The following is a 17,500-nucleotide window of genomic DNA, read 5'->3' on the forward strand; positions in this document are numbered from 1 at the left end:
TTAGTGTTTAGTTAACATAGTTTTGAAATCCAAAGAAAAATAAGAATTGGTTTTTTGGTCACAGAGGCACTTTAAGCATTTTTTAATTTCTCTTTGAAGTGTTTATGGCAGGGAAAGCGATATTTAACTATAATAAATGTACTAAAGTTCTTTGTGTTTTTTAATTACTAGGCGACGATAGTGTTAAAGGACGTCCCATACAGAGATGGTAAGTATCATCTCATATCCAACGCGCGTTCGTGAAATAATCTTTAACTATTCAACGATTAAAGTTAAGTATGGTCTGTCCCTCAGCACAAATAACATACGCAGTAAATTCAAGTGTCGTTATTTAATGTCTTTTGTCCCAAGGACAGCTTTTAATGAACAAGAAGCTATTGAGTTTGCTTATGCCTCTTGTGGTCATGCTTGCCTTGTTAGAAAAAACCAGGGGTTCTTATCGATTTGGGGGATCGTTGCGCACAGTGTGATGGCACGCGATTTTCCAGAGCGAAATGGTGCTTACGATTAAATTAACTATATTATGTTTTCCTAATCAGTTAAGCCGCGGGACGGTACATATTCGTTAAAGCAAGTTAAATGATATTAATCACGAAGGTCCCGTTTCATTTGCGACCTTTAAGATCCCTCTGGTATTTCTACTTGTATGCTGCCGTTCAATCTATGAACAAGAAAAGAAAGAGAATGCTGTGGCCTGCGAGCTCTTAGATGCCTTTGGCTTCAGCAAAAATTTCTCATTTCTGAGTGCTTCGCTTTTAAATAGCAAGAATGCGCGGTAATTTTTACCAGCGAACCAGGCTATTGTAGTTTGCAAGCATCCTCTATAGCCGAATAACGATGGCGAAGATGACGAACTAGAGATAATGAAAGATCCATTTTTTGCGTCATCCAACATGGCGGCCATGACATAACGAGCAAACCACTGATTTTCGCTAATCTTAAAACAATCTTTTAGGGTGAGTATTACTGTTCATTCCTCTCTGTTATTTTAGCCATCGATTTAGTCGCTGATTGGGAAGAACGAAGCAAGTGGGACAAAACATTTGATGGCGTATCGTTCCTTGATCAAATGGCCGACTTCAAAGTGCTCAAATGGTATGTTTGGTGATGTACTCTGTGCCATACCGCACTCAGAAAATGCTTTGCGTAAGAAGGCTCGAAAGCGTTTTTCATTACTATAGTGTTTGTGAAACGATGAAAGATGACCAAAGAAAGATATTTCATAGTGTTGGCAAACTATAAATGTCAACTTTAAGGGCACTTATGACCTCAAATTGGTTGCCATGGAAACACACCAGGTCCACAAAAAAGCCCTCTAAATTTCAGTATTTAAAAATTATCTGAAAATACTAAGTCGGTGACCTACCGGTTTTATTTCTTTGTTGGAAATCTCCCTAAATTCTTTAACTTCTTAGAGAGTATGACAAAAAGTTATGGAGTACAATTTACGATACATTGAAAAAGGCGTTTTATAGTTTACAGAAAATTGTACCAGATAACTTTCCCCGAAACGTTTTTATTTGAAGTGCCATCATGAATGATACGTGCGTGCAAAAATTCGAGATAGGTCACCGAGCAAAATTTGGAGATGAAGACAATTTTTTCCCGCAGGTTTTATTTCTGGTTCGTGCGATTTTACGCCGTATTTTCACTTCTGGTGTGTTACTCCGCGCTAGTTTTGATAGGAATTTGATTCATTCAGCGGACGCATGTTTCTTAGTTATGGCGTGTGTAGGTTACGCGCGTGCGCACCTAAAAACCCTTTCGAGCCTCCTTAATTGACCGAATGTAAAAATAGCCGCCAACAAATTATTATTTTGTCTTTGTGTTAATTAGCCTAACTAGCCTCGTTCACACGCGTAAAATTGAAAGAATTTGGGCTGTAAAACGAGGCTAGTTAGGCTAATTAACACAAAGACAAAAGAATAATTTGTTGGCGGCCATTTTTGCATTCGGCCAATAAGGTCCACTTTCGGGTTCAACGGGGTTCAATTGGAGCAGGGGGCTCATTTAGTTCCTGGAAGCCAAAAACTCGTTTTCTGAGAATCGTTTCCTCCTTGTTACTTCTTTCTTAGAACCCTGTCTCGCTATTTTTAGTAACACAATGCAAATCTAGAGGCAATCACAAAATAACGAGAAAACTGAAAATTTTAAGCGATGTTTTTATACCTACTTTATTTATATTCATGAGGTGAATCGCTAGAAAGAGTTGTGTGGAAAACTAAAAACTTTGTCTATCCGAAAGATTGTTTTCCTGCTCTTGAAGCAAAATCTGATCCAAGAAAATTCAATTACCGACTCCGAGCAATCAATACTTATTTGACTAAAATGGTCACTTGGTTTACAATCACGCGATTAAATCAAACACTCCATCGAAGAAGACGTTGTGATAACGGCAAAGCATTTCTGTTAACTTGCCCCCTACCCCTTCGCTTCTTCTTTTGATTTCCAGGTTTTACTGCGGCCAGTACATTCAAACGATCACTTGAAAGTCAACCCCGGTGAAAAGAAGCGTCTAAAATTCACCAAACCACCTGCTACGTCGGCAACATTCCTGCCTGTTAAAGACTGATTGCTCACGGTCAGGAATTTTCTTGGATCAGGTTGAAAACGTTGGGTTCAAACGTTTTTAATTTTTCTTTGTTGTAACTCGTATGAAGTCAACAAGAACACAAAAGCACAGATGGGATTATTAACACTGTTGTGTTTAGTTGAATTGTTACTCTCCATGCACGTCTCCACATTCTTCAAGGTTTAAGAATATCGAAAAAATTACAGTTTTCTTCAATTAGTATTTAACAATTATTCCATGAGTGCGTCAGACTCGTACCCAGTCAATATTTACGTGTTGATTGAGGATGGTTGAGGCGCGCGGGGTGTCATGGGAAGAGGCCCAGCAAAACACGTAAATAGCGACTGGGTACGAGTCTGCGAGCGCGCGTTGTAGCGAGTTGGCGATAACCAGTCTCATACCCAATAAGCGCGAATGGAATAATTGTTTAATTAAATTTTCATTAAATTTTGAACTGTTTTATTTACAGAATGACAGGATGTTGTTTCAGTTTTTGCAAAACGATCGACGCAATCGGTTTCCATATAAGGTCATTACGGTATATGAGCTGACAACCGAGATTGAGTGAGCCTATCAGAACGGCACATACGCAATATCCGGGGATTGAAAATTTAATAAGTAACAATTATTGCTCGACCGCGCGTTGGATATGAGATGATAGATACACAACGAAGTGTGTGGCGCCGAGTTAGCTATGGTCATCACATATCCAACAAGCACGAGTGGAATAATTGTTTTACTAAAAACGCTCACAAATTATGGATAATTTTTCCTTATTTTATTTTGTAAAGACAAGAATACTGATGCGTGCAGTTACTGATATTTGTAGAACACGGTATAATATCTCATATACCATAATGGCTAAACCAATCAAAACTCTGGAAATGCATTTTTAATAATTACAATTATTTTGGGGATTTCTTAGGACGTTTGTGTCATTTTTTAGTCGTGGATGCGTATAAACGACTATCGTTAGGCGTCAAAATATGCAAATCTGTCACTTACTCAGATGTAAACTAATCGATAAGTCAACGACCACTATCGATTTTTTCAAGACATGCCAATTTGTCACTCACTCAGTTGAATTCAAGTCGAAATGGCAACGATCAATATCGATTTTCCGAATTAGTGACGCAACCTAATACGTTGAAATATTCTTCGACTTTTCTTCGTTCGTTCCGACGGAATTGATACTCGTTGCAGTCAGCATGTGTTACCGAGTCATTGTTCAGTGGAAGACTTGAGGTGTCACTGTGCTGTGTGTGTTAAAAATGAATGCGAAGAGACATTTGCTCGCCTATCCGTCAAGTTCACAGGTCCACTCGTATTAGCAAAGGAGCACGCCGTGAAATTGCCGTGGACAGTGATAACTGTGTGCGCCTAAAACAAAATACTGCTCTATTAGTTTGTTATTATTATTCCATAACTCTGTTGGTTATATTTAATACCTATATATACTTGTAACACATTGAAAAGCTAAAGGTATTTAAATGTGAAGGACGACGTTAAAAGCTCTTGATAGCTGTGTTTAAATGGTTGAGAAATATCCAGTTATTTTCGGTATCACCTTGTTGTAGTTGAACAGAGACTGAAGCATTCCTTTACGATAAGAGTCAAACACGAATTGACCTCTTTAGCTTGCACGTTTTCCCATTGCAGGCCACGTGATGTTCTCGAGGGAATTCTTTTGTTTTTTCATAAGTTATTCGTAAATAAGCGCGTGCATAACACGGCATTTGAAAGAAACTGTTCTCTAAAGTAACAACTGAAATGGGAAAATCAAAACGTACAAGCTGAAGAGGTCAATTTATTCCTTCCTAGCAAAATGATTATCCTCTGGTACTTTCGTAGGCTTTTAACAACCTCGTAAAAAGTTTAAAGGAACCAAAAACTTTGGTTGGCAATCATTTTCACCTGGCTCTTTTGCATCTATAAAATGCTTAACATATAGATTCCATGTTAATGTCGTAAAAAAGATTGTTATTCATCGTGGTTTGTCTCACGATGTGGTCACTTGTGATGTAGATCGCGACGTTTCGACTGCATACTGCTAATCTTCATCAGGCGGTGAGGTCGACTGGTTACGCGTCACCTTTTAAGCAGGATGCTCCGCTGTGATTGTTTGATTTTCAGCAGCTGTGATTGGTGCATTTCGATCCTCGCTGTTTCGGTGTGTTGTTCATTCGGCGGTCCGCTGTCGTACGCTTCTCCTGTTGTTGTGTTTCTTGATTGTGGGCATCCATGCTTCCGGAATTTCTATTCCACTATCCCTGTTGATGTTGTTAGGGTGAAGTCTTATGTGAATCGCCTCTTTGACCCTAAGAAGATCAGAAAGCAACTGATCGCAACAGAACTCCCGTTTTGTAAGCAATGCATCCACGACTTCTTCACAGTTCTCGTTTGATTTATCTCTGGGTCTCTGGGAGTGCAAATTTATTTTATTAATTTTTACTTTCTCTGATCTCTACAGTTCTCTTGAGAAGAAAAACCGTTGCTTTGTGTTAGCAAGCTTGGACCGCGAGGACGAGGAGCCATATTATGCGTGGACCTGGAAAGCAGCTAATCACCCGAGTGTTCCTGGGGACGACACTAAGGTCACGGTCTTGAGGTTCGTATATCCTGACTCGAGTTAGTTGCTAAGTCACCTAAACTGTTTTTGGACAGCGCTTGGTAACAATGGTTTCAGTAGTCATCCACGTTCAACATGATTCCTTTATCATCATCACGATTTTCTAGACCATTTTCGATTATTTTATCACCGAGAACAACAACGGTACCACTTGTGTTCCAAACTTCACGCATGCATTTAAAGCGATAGTTCATTTTTGCAACCGTGGACGGCCTCTTTTTTGTTAAATTTATAAGGCTGCGCAGAAAAGGTGGAGGTCCATGATATGAATAGTTTTTTTTACTTGGATTTAGCTCGATTTCATTATTATCCGTACTAACTGAAAGAATTGCCCCCTCTGACGACGTAATCTAGAAAGTGAACGAATTTAATCCTTTATCATCTGTTGGGTTATTATTATTATTATTATTATTATTATTATTATTATTATTATTATTATTATTTATTTTTGGTTCTAAGAGTTTACTTGCGTTTTCGTTCGGCTACAATTTTAATATTTGTTAACTATTTACCGAAGTGGAGGTGGTTAGTGAAGAGGTTTGGTAAATATCACCTTCACTTCCGTCGGTGAATAGTTATTTTAGTATATACTAAAACAGTGTGATAATACATCACAAAAAGATGATTTAACTCATTTATTCCTGCAACGATTTCAACATTTTCTTGCACAAATCCCGTGCGAGTTGCCCGGAGGTGAATTGCAAAAAATATCAAAGGATATTTGGAGTTTGAGTAGCCAATTAAAACGCGGCTTCAACGCTATCCACTGTCTTGGTATATGCTAATTATATATATATTTTGTATTTACATGTGCTGGCTATTATTAGTTGTTGACCAATGCACTGTTTATTTAGGATGGAGACTGGTATCTGCGGCGCAATCATCCGTCCATACCATGATGCAACGCGGTCTTCAAAAATCACAATAATCACACAGGTGCGAGGCTCTGTACCCAGTCCTTTGAAAAGCACTTATCTCACAGGAAACCCAAGCAAGTGGCTGAGCTGGCTCAAGAAACATTACGAATCCAAAGCGAAAAACACCGCCAAGAAAGACGATAAAGATGATTCATCTTCGACTTCCTCAGATTCGGGAAAATGAGAACAGCGAAAATGAGTAGTTTTGTAATTTAGTTTTGTGTGACCTAAAAACGACCTGATATTTGAAGGGCACTTTGATAGTAAGGGGCACCGACTTAGATTAAACTGTTCTGAAGGAAAACTGCTGTCATTCCTTCTGGATACAAGTTGCTAAGAATTTTAACAGGTTTATTGATAGCGTGTAAATTTGGCAATTTCATTTTTTGTTTACCTCAGACACATCCCTTTAATTCCTTTTTTCGCCTGTAAGGGATTGTTTCTTAAGTCTCGGCATTTGATCTCGAAATGGAATTAGGATTTTGTGATGTCTTCCGCGTGAAAGAGGAGGGAACCAGGAGGAGCAAATAACCCCAACAAATCGAAAACATTCACTTACCGTATATTTTAAGCAAAGTAAATATTTAAATTTATGCCGCTGCTCTGTGGTCTGCGCGGAGCACGATACAAAATTTTCTGACCAGGCAATGTGGTATCTTCTCCATGGAAAGTAATGAATTTTCCGCACGCACTCTGGTTTTCGTGCTAAGGTTTTTCAAAGCAACCAAACTAGTGTAATTTCGCTGTTGCTGGGGAAAGGTGGGACGAGAAGTCGCTAAAAACTAGACGCCTCAGCTTTCAGCTCGTAAATTTCTCGTTTAACCATCTTCCGGCCGCTTCCATGCATGGTTACAGTAAAGGCTGGAAGGTCACCTCATGCCCGGTAGGCCGTAATAGGCTAATACGTACGTGCTCGGAAGAATTACAATTTTTTTATCAGAATCATTTTTGTTTAATGCTCATACCGCGTGTTGAAAGCTTTTTTCATACCAAATAAAACTTACGGAAAATAATCTTGATATAAGAACTCACTTTTACTTCGATGAACATTTGTGCAAGGAATTGGTAAATAATCATTAATAAAGCTGTGTTTTTAAATGGTGTAGAATGTCTGCTTACTGTAGTTCTCCTTCTTATAGGGGTATCCAACGAAAATTATTTCCAAAATGCAAAGTTCACGAGACACTGATTTAACAAGACGGTCGCGAACGAAACCGTCCTGGACCATCACTTTGCAGGGGTACATGTTAATGCAATTGGTCTCAGACTCACTTTCAATCGATGTAGGTGGTAACACCTTAGGTTACGGACTGACGAAGGAAGCCTTCAATAAATCCAGGATAAAACCTTTGGATATTGAAGAGTTGAAAATATCTTTAACCACTGGCCTCAGTTCTAAGGCGAACTCGTTTAGTATCTTATTAGGGATGAAATCAGGGTCTACTGCTTTACCCGTCTTAACTAATAACAAGGCCTTAAACTCTTCTGATTCAGTAACCACAAGTTCTGGCGGAACATCCTGAAGGGGAGGAGCTGAAAGTTCGATAGGAGTAAAATGATCAGTCAGGCTTATGAAAAAGGAGTTCACCTTAATTGCCATGGCCAGGGTATTGGGGCAGCTATCATCTAAAAATTGGTGAGACCTGTCCTGTCGGATGTCCTTACCAGTGAGACATCTAATTTGTCTCCACCATTTCTTAGAGTCAGTTTGTTCTATGTCACAGATTTTGTGTTGATAAAATAGTAAATTGTTGCTTTGCTGACCTAATTTCCTTCTGTACTTTATTTCGCAATTGCCTGCAGATGCTTCTTTCCACCGTGAGGTAATACTAACAAGGAGACAATAATTATTATTGTGCATGTCTCAGTGTTACCGTTGCCACATTGAAAACATTCTCCCATCTCACCCTCAAGGAGTGCTAACTGACTGCCTTTCCTCTTGGTCTTCAGGTCAGATGCATCCTTGTAAGTCAGTCATGCTTACCATAATATTAATTTAAAAAACTTACACAAGGGTATGTGGATTGTCCCATGAATTCCCTTGGGTAGTCTTTACAAACGACGTGTCTCCTCTTAATCGAGCAATTTAAGAAAAAGCACGCAGCCTAATCACAACTTACCAAAGGGAGTATTTAGTTGACACCTATGGTTTACCTGGACCGCAAGGCTGAAGTAAGCAGTTGCCATATTGACATTGTAAATTAATTGTTGTTTGGCCTAACTGGATTGATTTGGTCTGAAGTGTAGTTTTTAAAAAGCGTCGTTCGGAAAAGTTCTTCAAAAACAGAAAAAAAAATTTCAGTTTGGGGTCGTGCTACTTTCGTTCCGGAGAGAGAGAGATTAATCGACCCCTGAGCCATCCGTAATTAACCCTTTGACAAATTGTAGCTCCGCTATTAGTCACAAGAAATGGATGGTCTATCCCCATGCTACTTTCGTTCTAGAGAGGGGGAGATTACTCGACCCCTGAGCCAATCATGATTAAAGCCAAGAGGTGAAGCCACAACAGTGAGCCTAACCTAATTTTGTTAGTTTTCAGTTGCGGCGACCACTCACCGCAATTTCAAGGAAGTTTCCAAATGAGATCTCTTTACGAAACTGGAATGGCTTGTCATCTTAATAATTGTTAATGTCTGGATGAACCTTACGAGATTAAATCTCCACTTGACTCAGCACTGAATGAAGAGTAAAGAGATTAAATTAAAGCCAGTTATTGCTTGTTAATTAATCACTTCTGTTTTTCTCCGATTCAATCTATAACGACCGGTGGCTCAATAGACCTTTTTACCGATACGGCGGCCATTTTGATTTCTATTGTTTCGAAAGACATTATGGGATGCTCAGGGGGCAAATTAATATGTATTTGCCCCCTGGGCATCCCATAATAGCTTTTTGAAACAATAGAAATCAAAATGGCCGCCGTATCGGTGAAAAGGTCTATTGGTTGAGCGTCGAACTAGCGAGCGGGAGATCGTAGGTTCGTATCCCAGCCGGACCAACACTCAGGGTCTTTAAGTAACTGAGGAGAAAGTTTTCCCTTTGTGATGACACCTGCAAATGGTTAGACTTTCTAGTCTTCTCGGATAACCAATTTCCAAGACACGCGGTCGCACATAAAGCGCGCTGCACAGTCTCCCCTCTAGCGAACATGAGAGAACCAATCAGATACACTTTTACTGTTCTTCACGACCCAATGAGAGGAAATCCAAGAAATCTGGAGCTCCTCAGGCATGCGCACAAGAGAAGGGTTGTGACTAGATACTCCAAAATAAGGTCAGAAGCTTTCCAAGAAATCAAGGATCATTTTCAACTGTGAAACTGGATGGCTTGTTTGTGTCTTCGCTATTATCTACAAGGTAAGCGAAAATGAAATAATAAGCTTTGTAATTACTTGAAGCTAGCAGAATGACTTTCCCAGGGCCCGAAACGAAGATGTAACTATTCATACATGCATCAGTACTGTTTCCAAAGAGAAAGGTCACTTCACGGGCAGGATAGCAACATCTTTCCCTAATTCTGTAAGTCTGTTTTAGAGCTTGTTTATAGCATTCATTCATTCATTCATTCATTCATTCATTCATTACGTTCCATTCACTTGTCAAGGATTGAAGTCAGAACTTGGGACAGTTTTCTTGGCCGGTATTTTCAGTTCAACATTCATTAAAAAGAGATTATATCAGTAGAAAATCATCACATACAGTACGGTCATTATAAAATATGCGTGAAAAATTCAACTGGGTCGAATTCATTTGAAATCAACGATAATTAATACTGAATCAAAACATTCATGTTAAGGCGAGTGTTGAGGTGTTTGATTCCAATACGCGCGACTTCCTTTCAGTTTTCTTCCCTAAACACAGCCTATCGCGATCCTCGTCTCCAGTCTCCAGGGTCTTCGCCAGGAACGCCTGGACTAATGACCCTCCTTTTGGTGACCAGACGAAGACCAAACCGTTTGCTGTCTTTATACTTTTGCCACCCAATCCCGCTTTGTTCCTGCGTTGCAGAAAGTCGGAATTCGAAGCCGCCTTTCCACACTCGAAACTGATGTTGTCAGAACTGGCCGGCCAGACCGATTAGTTTACCAAGAAAATGCATCAATTTTACGGAACACATGCACGATAATCCCTCGCATTCTTCTGGAAGAGTATACGTCATCCTCGAAGTATGTTAATTTAAAAGCGTTATAGAGTTAATCTTTCCAAATGTCCGGTCTGACCGGCAAGTTCAGTCAAATGTAAAAAGTGTCCTAGCGTCGGACATATATATACTAGCAGTTTCTAATTGCCAGCATTTTGTTACGTAGTAACTGTTACGTTTAAAGCGCGCGATTTTTTCAGGAAATAGCTGCGTAAGAAAGAAACAGCTAGCTTCCCCAATCTTCATTATCATTTTGAATGGATTATAATTTCAAGAAATTCCAGAGTTATCCGGAAATCCTTGCCATCAAAGCGTACTTCTCTTAGATGACCAAACGAAGGATGAAATGGCTGTTAGTTTAATCGATTACGCATTTATCGGACATTTTGATAAAGTCAAAGAATGTATCAAAAACGGAGTTGATGTGAATGCCTGTGAAAGTTCGGGTAATTCAGCACTTTACCATGCAGTCTCCAATAACCGAGAGAAGTGTGTAAAGTTTCTTCTAGATCATGGTGCAGACCCGAATAGGTAAGTCGATAAAAGTTATAACCTTTATCTTTGCAACTCCTTGTACAGGTAAAAAATAGAACGAATCTCGCGCTTTCGTTAAAGCTTGTCGTTTCAAACCACGAAGTTATATATTTCAAACAGCCAATAAGATTACGTTTTTCGGATTTTGACACGGCAATCTTTGTGGCAGTTGAACCTTCCGCTTGACTTCGACTAGTTTCTTTGCCCGCGGGCCGGATTAATAAATATCTTACTAACCTCGTTTTCTCGGTTCGTACTACAAGTTACGGATCCTCGTTTTTTCCCGTTGATTTACGGCCCACCTGCTTCGCGCATGCGCCATAAATCAACGGGAAAAAACTCGGTCCGTGACTTACAGTAGGGACCGAGAAAACGAGGTTAGTGAAAGGTATTTAATGTCCATAATTTATGGTCCCGAAAGACCAGAAATTTAGGTCGTGTTCTATTGGGATCAACCGTTTTTAGTTGGTTGGGTTGGTTGAGTTTTTTAGTGTTCTATTCGGTAAAACCGTTTCGGTTGGTTTGGTTGATCAACTTTTTCAACCGGCATCAAACTAGGTTGAAACGGTTGAAAAAGCATTGGCAGCAACTGCTGTCGTTTACGCGGGCAATTTAAAGTCGGTCGCGGGCTCCTGCCGTGTTGCTTTCGGGCCTCAACTTGTCAACGCTGAGAAGACTGGTAATAACTATTCCCAGGAGTTACCGCGTTTCAACCGAAACGGTTGGAAAAGTGCTCTACTGGGAAACCTCAACCACTTCTTGTATATTTAGACTTTTCCTTCAACAATCGCAGCAAAAAATCCGGCGCGGGCAACAACTGCAGAATAGCGCTATTCACGATTAGTTTTTCTCAGCTGCATTACAATGTAACCTAGCATGTATGTGAGGCAATTTCGGGCTATTTTGTAGTTTTAGCCCGAAATTGCCTCGCATCTAAGTTAGATTATATCGTAATGCAAATGAAACAACTAACCGTGAAAAGGGCTATTGTATCCCGGACGGGATACATCTGTTTGAATTTGATCAGAGGCACGTGATCAAGAATCAACCAATGACAGTGCTCGTTTTGTTGAGTGAAAGTCTAGGTATTGAACAATTACTCTACTAGGGCGCGCTGGATATGAAGTGATAGATAACGCGCCGAGTTGGTTATAATCATCTTATATCCAGCAAGCCCAAGTAGAATAATCGTTTTATTAAAAAAACTTCAGGATCAACAACTCTTCCAGGTTGATTTTATTTGGTTTTTGTCGGCCATTTTTTCTCAGAACTGCACAAGTGTTTTCAGCTCGCTTTATTACTGACGCGTTCCTTGACTATATTAGCTATAGCAGGTATATGAACTGATAGCCTGTGTCTGTTGAGGCAATGAAAATGCTGGGAATCTGATATCCGTAGTTCAGTTTTTAATAAATAACAACAGACTTTAATTAAGGTCTAGGACCGACGACGTCGACGAAAAATATAATTTTGCTCTATCGTAAATCTCAGCAATTATCTAATCTCGTTCACATTGTAAAATGTGGCCGAAGTATCCTAAAAATAAATTAGACACGACACGATTGGTTTCAGAATAAAAATAGAGAATGAAAGATTCACCATTTTCCGCTGTTGCGGTGTTTTCCTCAAAACCTGAAATTTGGTGATGTCATGTCGCTGTTATGCAGAGTGCCACAAAGGAACGTGCTAAATTGCGCTCTGCACGTTCACGATTATTTTCCTTCTTTCAACCCATAATTTTACGATTGTTTTGTAGCTCTTTCGTCACTGTAGCAGTCGTCGTTTCTCAAAACAGCACCTTCACAGAGTAGCCACTTGTCGGCGAAATCCATGGCCAGATTTACTTAACGGAAATTGAAAATAACCTTTTTTGTATAATGGCATTAGGAATCTACAAGAAAACCTAAGCACGAATAGAGGTAACAAACATGCATAGCAAAACTGTGGCTCCGCTTCTGGCAATTGAAACAGGAACTAACTCAAACCTTTCCTATATCAATCCGCTCTCTCTGTCTCTGTCTCTCTCTTGCTTTCTCGCGGTTTTTCCAATGCACCATTCTCTTTCGCAGAGATTCCGGAGTTTACATTTGTAACTTGTTGTTTAGCCTGCGTAGCATGGCGGTTTTGGTTGCTAAGTAATGAAGGCGGGCGAGGGCAGAAAAACCGCGAGGAGATTAGGGCAGGAGCAACTCCCGCCATGCTACGCAGGCTACTTGTTGTTCCATTCTTGTTTTTGTCTACCTATTGTTTTATTTACATGTATACAGAGTAAACAGAGAAGGTTACACTCCTGTCAATGCAGCGTGTTTAAATAGTCACAGTAGATGCGTAGAACTGCTGGTCAAACATGGAGGCTGTCTTCAGCGCGTGTCTGTATCCCAAAGAGAGAGCGCCATTGAGACCACGGAGAAAATCCAAGACAAAAAAATGATCAAACTTTTGAGTCAGTTGCTGCAGTCAGGAGTCCACCGCAATCATGATCAAATGGTATGTCGAGAGTTACTTTTAGTGATATTGTCTTCACAATAAATACATTCTAGATAGGAGAAATTAAGGGCGTTTTTGGAAAGTTGAAAAATTGCCAGATTACCGAATTCAGTTCTAAGATACTTTAAAAAAACTGCGTTTTGAATGGTCTTGAAGCAAAGCTATACCGTTACCATGACAACAATTACATCCTAGCAACCACTCAAAAGTAGTCAAGGATCGTCAGTGTTAAGGCCCTGGCACACGGCTTCAACATTTGCTTCAACATTTGCTATTTTGTTGAACAGCGATGTTAAAACCGTTTGACCCTCCTTTCAACCGTGTTGAAACTCTCAGACATCATTATCAGTTTCACTCGCTTAACTTCCCTACCCAGGAGCCCATGAGTAGGAGCTTGCCTCCCCCATACAAGCGCTATGAGTCAACCGTTGCCCGTATCTTTCTATTTTTAGAACCAACCCTTCAGCAGGAGACTCACATTTACGTCAATTCACATCAATTCGCACAATTTGTGTACATTGTTTTTGTTATTTTTGTCTTCGTTAGACAATGACTTTATTCTTATTGGACATTTTAAACAGTGCGTGCAGTGCCGAACAACTCGTGGCGTTCTAAAAATAGAAAGATACGGGCAAAGGTTGACTCAAGGATATAGTGCATATGGAGGCTCCTACTCATGGGCTCCTGCCCTACCACATTTCTCATACTTCTTTCAATAATTATTTTGAGAAATATCTGTTTTCGTATTTTCGTTTTCCGTCGTCTAGAAAAAGGAAAAGGAACAATCGACGTTCTCGTCTGGGCAGCAAGGGGTCGTTCCTGAAATAACAACAGACGACTTGAACGTTCCGCCCACGAAGTTCATAGACAACCTGCCTCACATGACCCTTCAGAGGGCATTATGGGACTCCACCCCTGTGACGGTGAAATGTCACAAGGGACAAGAGCGTAGCAAACGTCTTCTGATGAAAGAAGCAAAGTTACTCAGGTACTTCTGATAAGCTAATGGTATTTTTAACACATCCATTCAAATCAGTTAGGCTTCGCTTCTACGTTGTCATCATGCACGAGGTTATGTTAGGCATATTTCAGTTCCAAACTGTTCCTCAATTTAAGGCCAGTTAGGTTCTATTCTTAAAAAAGAACGCAGAGGCGTTTCCTTTGTCTAGGTGAAAAGAACATGGTCCCTAATCACGTGAGCGAAATACAGGAACCAGAAAGGAATACGTCTTTTACGTTTGATCTGGTATTAGAAAAAGGACCTGGGGCCTATTTCTCGAAAGTCCCGAAACTTTACGGGGCCATTTTCGGGTGTCACAATTCCTTTTGTATCTCAAGGACGAAAATGATTCAAGTCGTCAAACTTCACAGTCATATGTGGGTTGAGTTTGTTGGTTCTCTACTCTGCACCGAGAGGTTTTTCTCCGGGTACTCCGGTTTTCCCCTCTCCTTAAAAACCAAAATGTGATTTGATTTGCGTTAACTTGTTAATTTCAATTTACAGTGTCCCCGATTAGTGCTCTACAGCGCTAGAAGATTAGATACTTAAATAAAGTTCCTTTCCTTTCCTTTTTTACCTTGAAAACATGTCAAAAGGTCGGCTTTCCAAAACAAGCGGTTTCCAGTATCACAAATAGCTTTTCGGTACGTTCGAGGAACGGGCCCCTGTTTTAGTAGAATAACGCGCGTTTACTGCTTTACACAAATCTTGGTTAATCCTTTGAACCACCAGGAGTGATCAATATGTAAATTATCCTCACAATTTCGATGAAATGTCATTCAGACAGGTTTTGGGAATGAAGATAATTATCAGCTTAAAGTGCTACTATCATCAAAAAATTCAGTCTTGCATTTTTCCTTCAGGTTTTGAAAGCGTGAACTTGCTTGACACCTGACTGGCAAAATTTTGAGCTACGAATTTTATCCAAAGGCTGTTTTCTTTGAATGCAAGTCTTGGATTTCACGGTCCGCCATTACTCACGTTCAGGACTAAAGATTGGACCTCAGAGGGTTGGATAGAGGATAAGATGACACCAAAGACTCACTAGCTTAAAATTGCAGAGTGTAAAAGCAGAGTTCCGAAAGCTCGACTGAAACTCCCGGTGCTGCATATTAATACAGGCGAGTGCACACGCATTGCCACTTTGACGTCGTCTTATCCTCGATCCAGCAATCGTTAGTAATGGCGGACCATTAATTAGGAAAATTTCCGTCAAAATAAACAAGTATCTTTTTTAAATGAAGGCTTAAAGCTTCAGTCACTTAATGTTCAATTAACATAGTTTTGAAATACAAAGAAAAAGTAGAATTGATTTTTGGTCATAGAAGAACTTGAAGAGGTGTGATCTTGAAATAACACCAAATTCTCATGACCACCCGACAAATCTACAGTACTAGCTCAACCAATTCTGAGCGACAAGGGTGCAAAACTAAAATATTTTCTTTAGGAAGATACTGATGACGAAGAAGCCAGGATCATTATCCATCGTTACCAATACCTTCCGCGAGAAAACTTTCATAGGTTTACCCACCAATTACTTTAATACTTTGTTGGTTTTCTCGCTATCTTCTCAGTCAATGAGAAGCGAAAGCCAAAAAAAAAGTGGGTCTTGTACGTTCGCGACCATGTTCCCGCGCTAAGCGCAGGCAGCACGTACTTGCTTTGCGTTCTAATCGGCTAATTTAACAGTCTGTAGCTACTTTGAAAACAACAATTTCGGTTTTGGTTTCACAAGAATAAGGTTAAAAAACCGCTTCAAGACTTGGTAATTTCTTTTGCATTTCACTAGCTGGCTGCGGCACCCACGAATAGCTCTTCTAATGGCAGTGTGTCTCGATGCTCAGCCAGACAAGGCGTGCTTAGTTCTGGAGCGTTTTGAGCGAGCTTCTCTCAACCACGTCCTTTACAAAACCCACACGGAGATGCACTTACCAGCTCGGGTCAACTTACTTCTGGATGTAGCAGAGGGGATGACCTACCTCCATAGCGTTAATGTAGTGCATGGCTTTCTGAATTCGTTCTCTGTCTTCATTGATGAAAAGTTACGGGCGAAAGTAGGAAATTTGGAGTACTCTCAGGAGTGGGGAAAGAAAGAAAACGACGGAGAATGTCATTCAGTTCACGAAAACTGGAAGTCACCACATCAACTGTCACGCAAACCTTTAAGTATAACTTGTGATGTTTACAGGTGAGCATGTTCAGCGTAGAAGTGGTTAAAATACTCGCCTTCCGCCAAGGTGTCGCGATTCGAGTTGGTTGGTTTTGCACTTTTGTCCAAGAGTTTTTTCTCTGGGTACTACGGTCTTCCCTTCTCGTCAAAAACCCTCCTTTTATTTGAACTTCTTTAATTCAGTGATGTTTATCTTGATTTAGAGTCTATTCACTTGGTAAAGAATTTTTTGCTCCGTAAGAGAAGCCATAGAGTAAGGAAGAACTTTTTTCGCGGCCTTCACAATGAATTCGACATCCTTGTAATTTTCCAGTTTATTTTACCTACGGCTCTTGTACTTGGTTAATTAGACGTATCTTTTCATCGTAGATTCTGTTAAACCAACCAACTTTTAGAAATTTTTTTCCCACCAGTTTTGCTGTTTTGATGTGGGAAATTCTGGCCAGAAAAGTTCCTTGGTCTTGGCTTCAACTCTTGACCGTCAAACAAGCCGTCTGTGAACACAAGTTGACCTTGCCTATTTTAGAGATTTGGCCCGGCTACGTACAGACCATCCTCAACGAGGGTCTCACAAAGCGTAGAGACCGACCAGATCTAGGCACCATACACAAGCACTTGTTGGGAATCAAGAACAAAGGAGAGGATCTCACGTCGGAGGTTTTAGATGGGGCGTTTCCGGATTGGTACGAGTTTCAGTGTGGAGCGGTATACAGCACCGTGAGGAAGGACCGCAGCATTGCTGCCACAAAACCTTGCAGATCGTCAGAAATTCATGTCATGCTGAGGCGCTCGTCCTCAGTTAGTCAAAAGAATGCAAGACGAAGAAGTTCGTCAATTAAAGAAGGACTGAGAGAACTTCTGAAATTGCCGTACCAAACTCAACATTCACCGCGACCAAGAGAGATTTCTCGATTCGGTGTAGAGATTGCTGAGAGGCTGGCCTCCCTTCGCAACATTCATCAACATGGCCGAAGGTACAGACGCTCGAGCTGGGCTAAGGCACATGTTTTAACCAGGACACTGGAGGGAGACATTGAAAGAATTAAAAACG

The 17,500-nt window shown here is 40.3% G+C and overlaps 1 protein-coding gene across 4 annotated transcripts in view; it reads left to right on the top strand.

Moving 5' to 3' along the window:
• The window catches only part of LOC138003460 (uncharacterized), a 46,297-nt gene extending 39,077 nt beyond the window's left edge, over positions 1 to 7,220 (top strand). For all 4 annotated transcript variants that reach the window (XM_068849543.1, XM_068849561.1, XM_068849548.1 and 1 more), the window contains 4 exons: positions 172 to 208; positions 993 to 1,095; positions 5,043 to 5,180; positions 6,056 to 7,220. In XM_068849543.1, the coding sequence (XP_068705644.1) occupies positions 172 to 208; positions 993 to 1,095; positions 5,043 to 5,180; positions 6,056 to 6,302 (525 nt within the window). In that variant the 3' untranslated portion in view covers positions 6,303 to 7,220. The remainder of the gene's footprint in view (positions 1 to 171; positions 209 to 992; positions 1,096 to 5,042; positions 5,181 to 6,055) is intronic.
• The last annotated feature ends 10,280 nt before the right edge of the window (positions 7,221 to 17,500 follow it).

This window comes from Montipora foliosa, chromosome 1 (assembly GCF_036669935.1).
Source record: "Montipora foliosa isolate CH-2021 chromosome 1, ASM3666993v2, whole genome shotgun sequence".
Lineage (NCBI taxonomy): Eukaryota > Metazoa > Cnidaria > Anthozoa > Scleractinia > Acroporidae > Montipora > Montipora foliosa.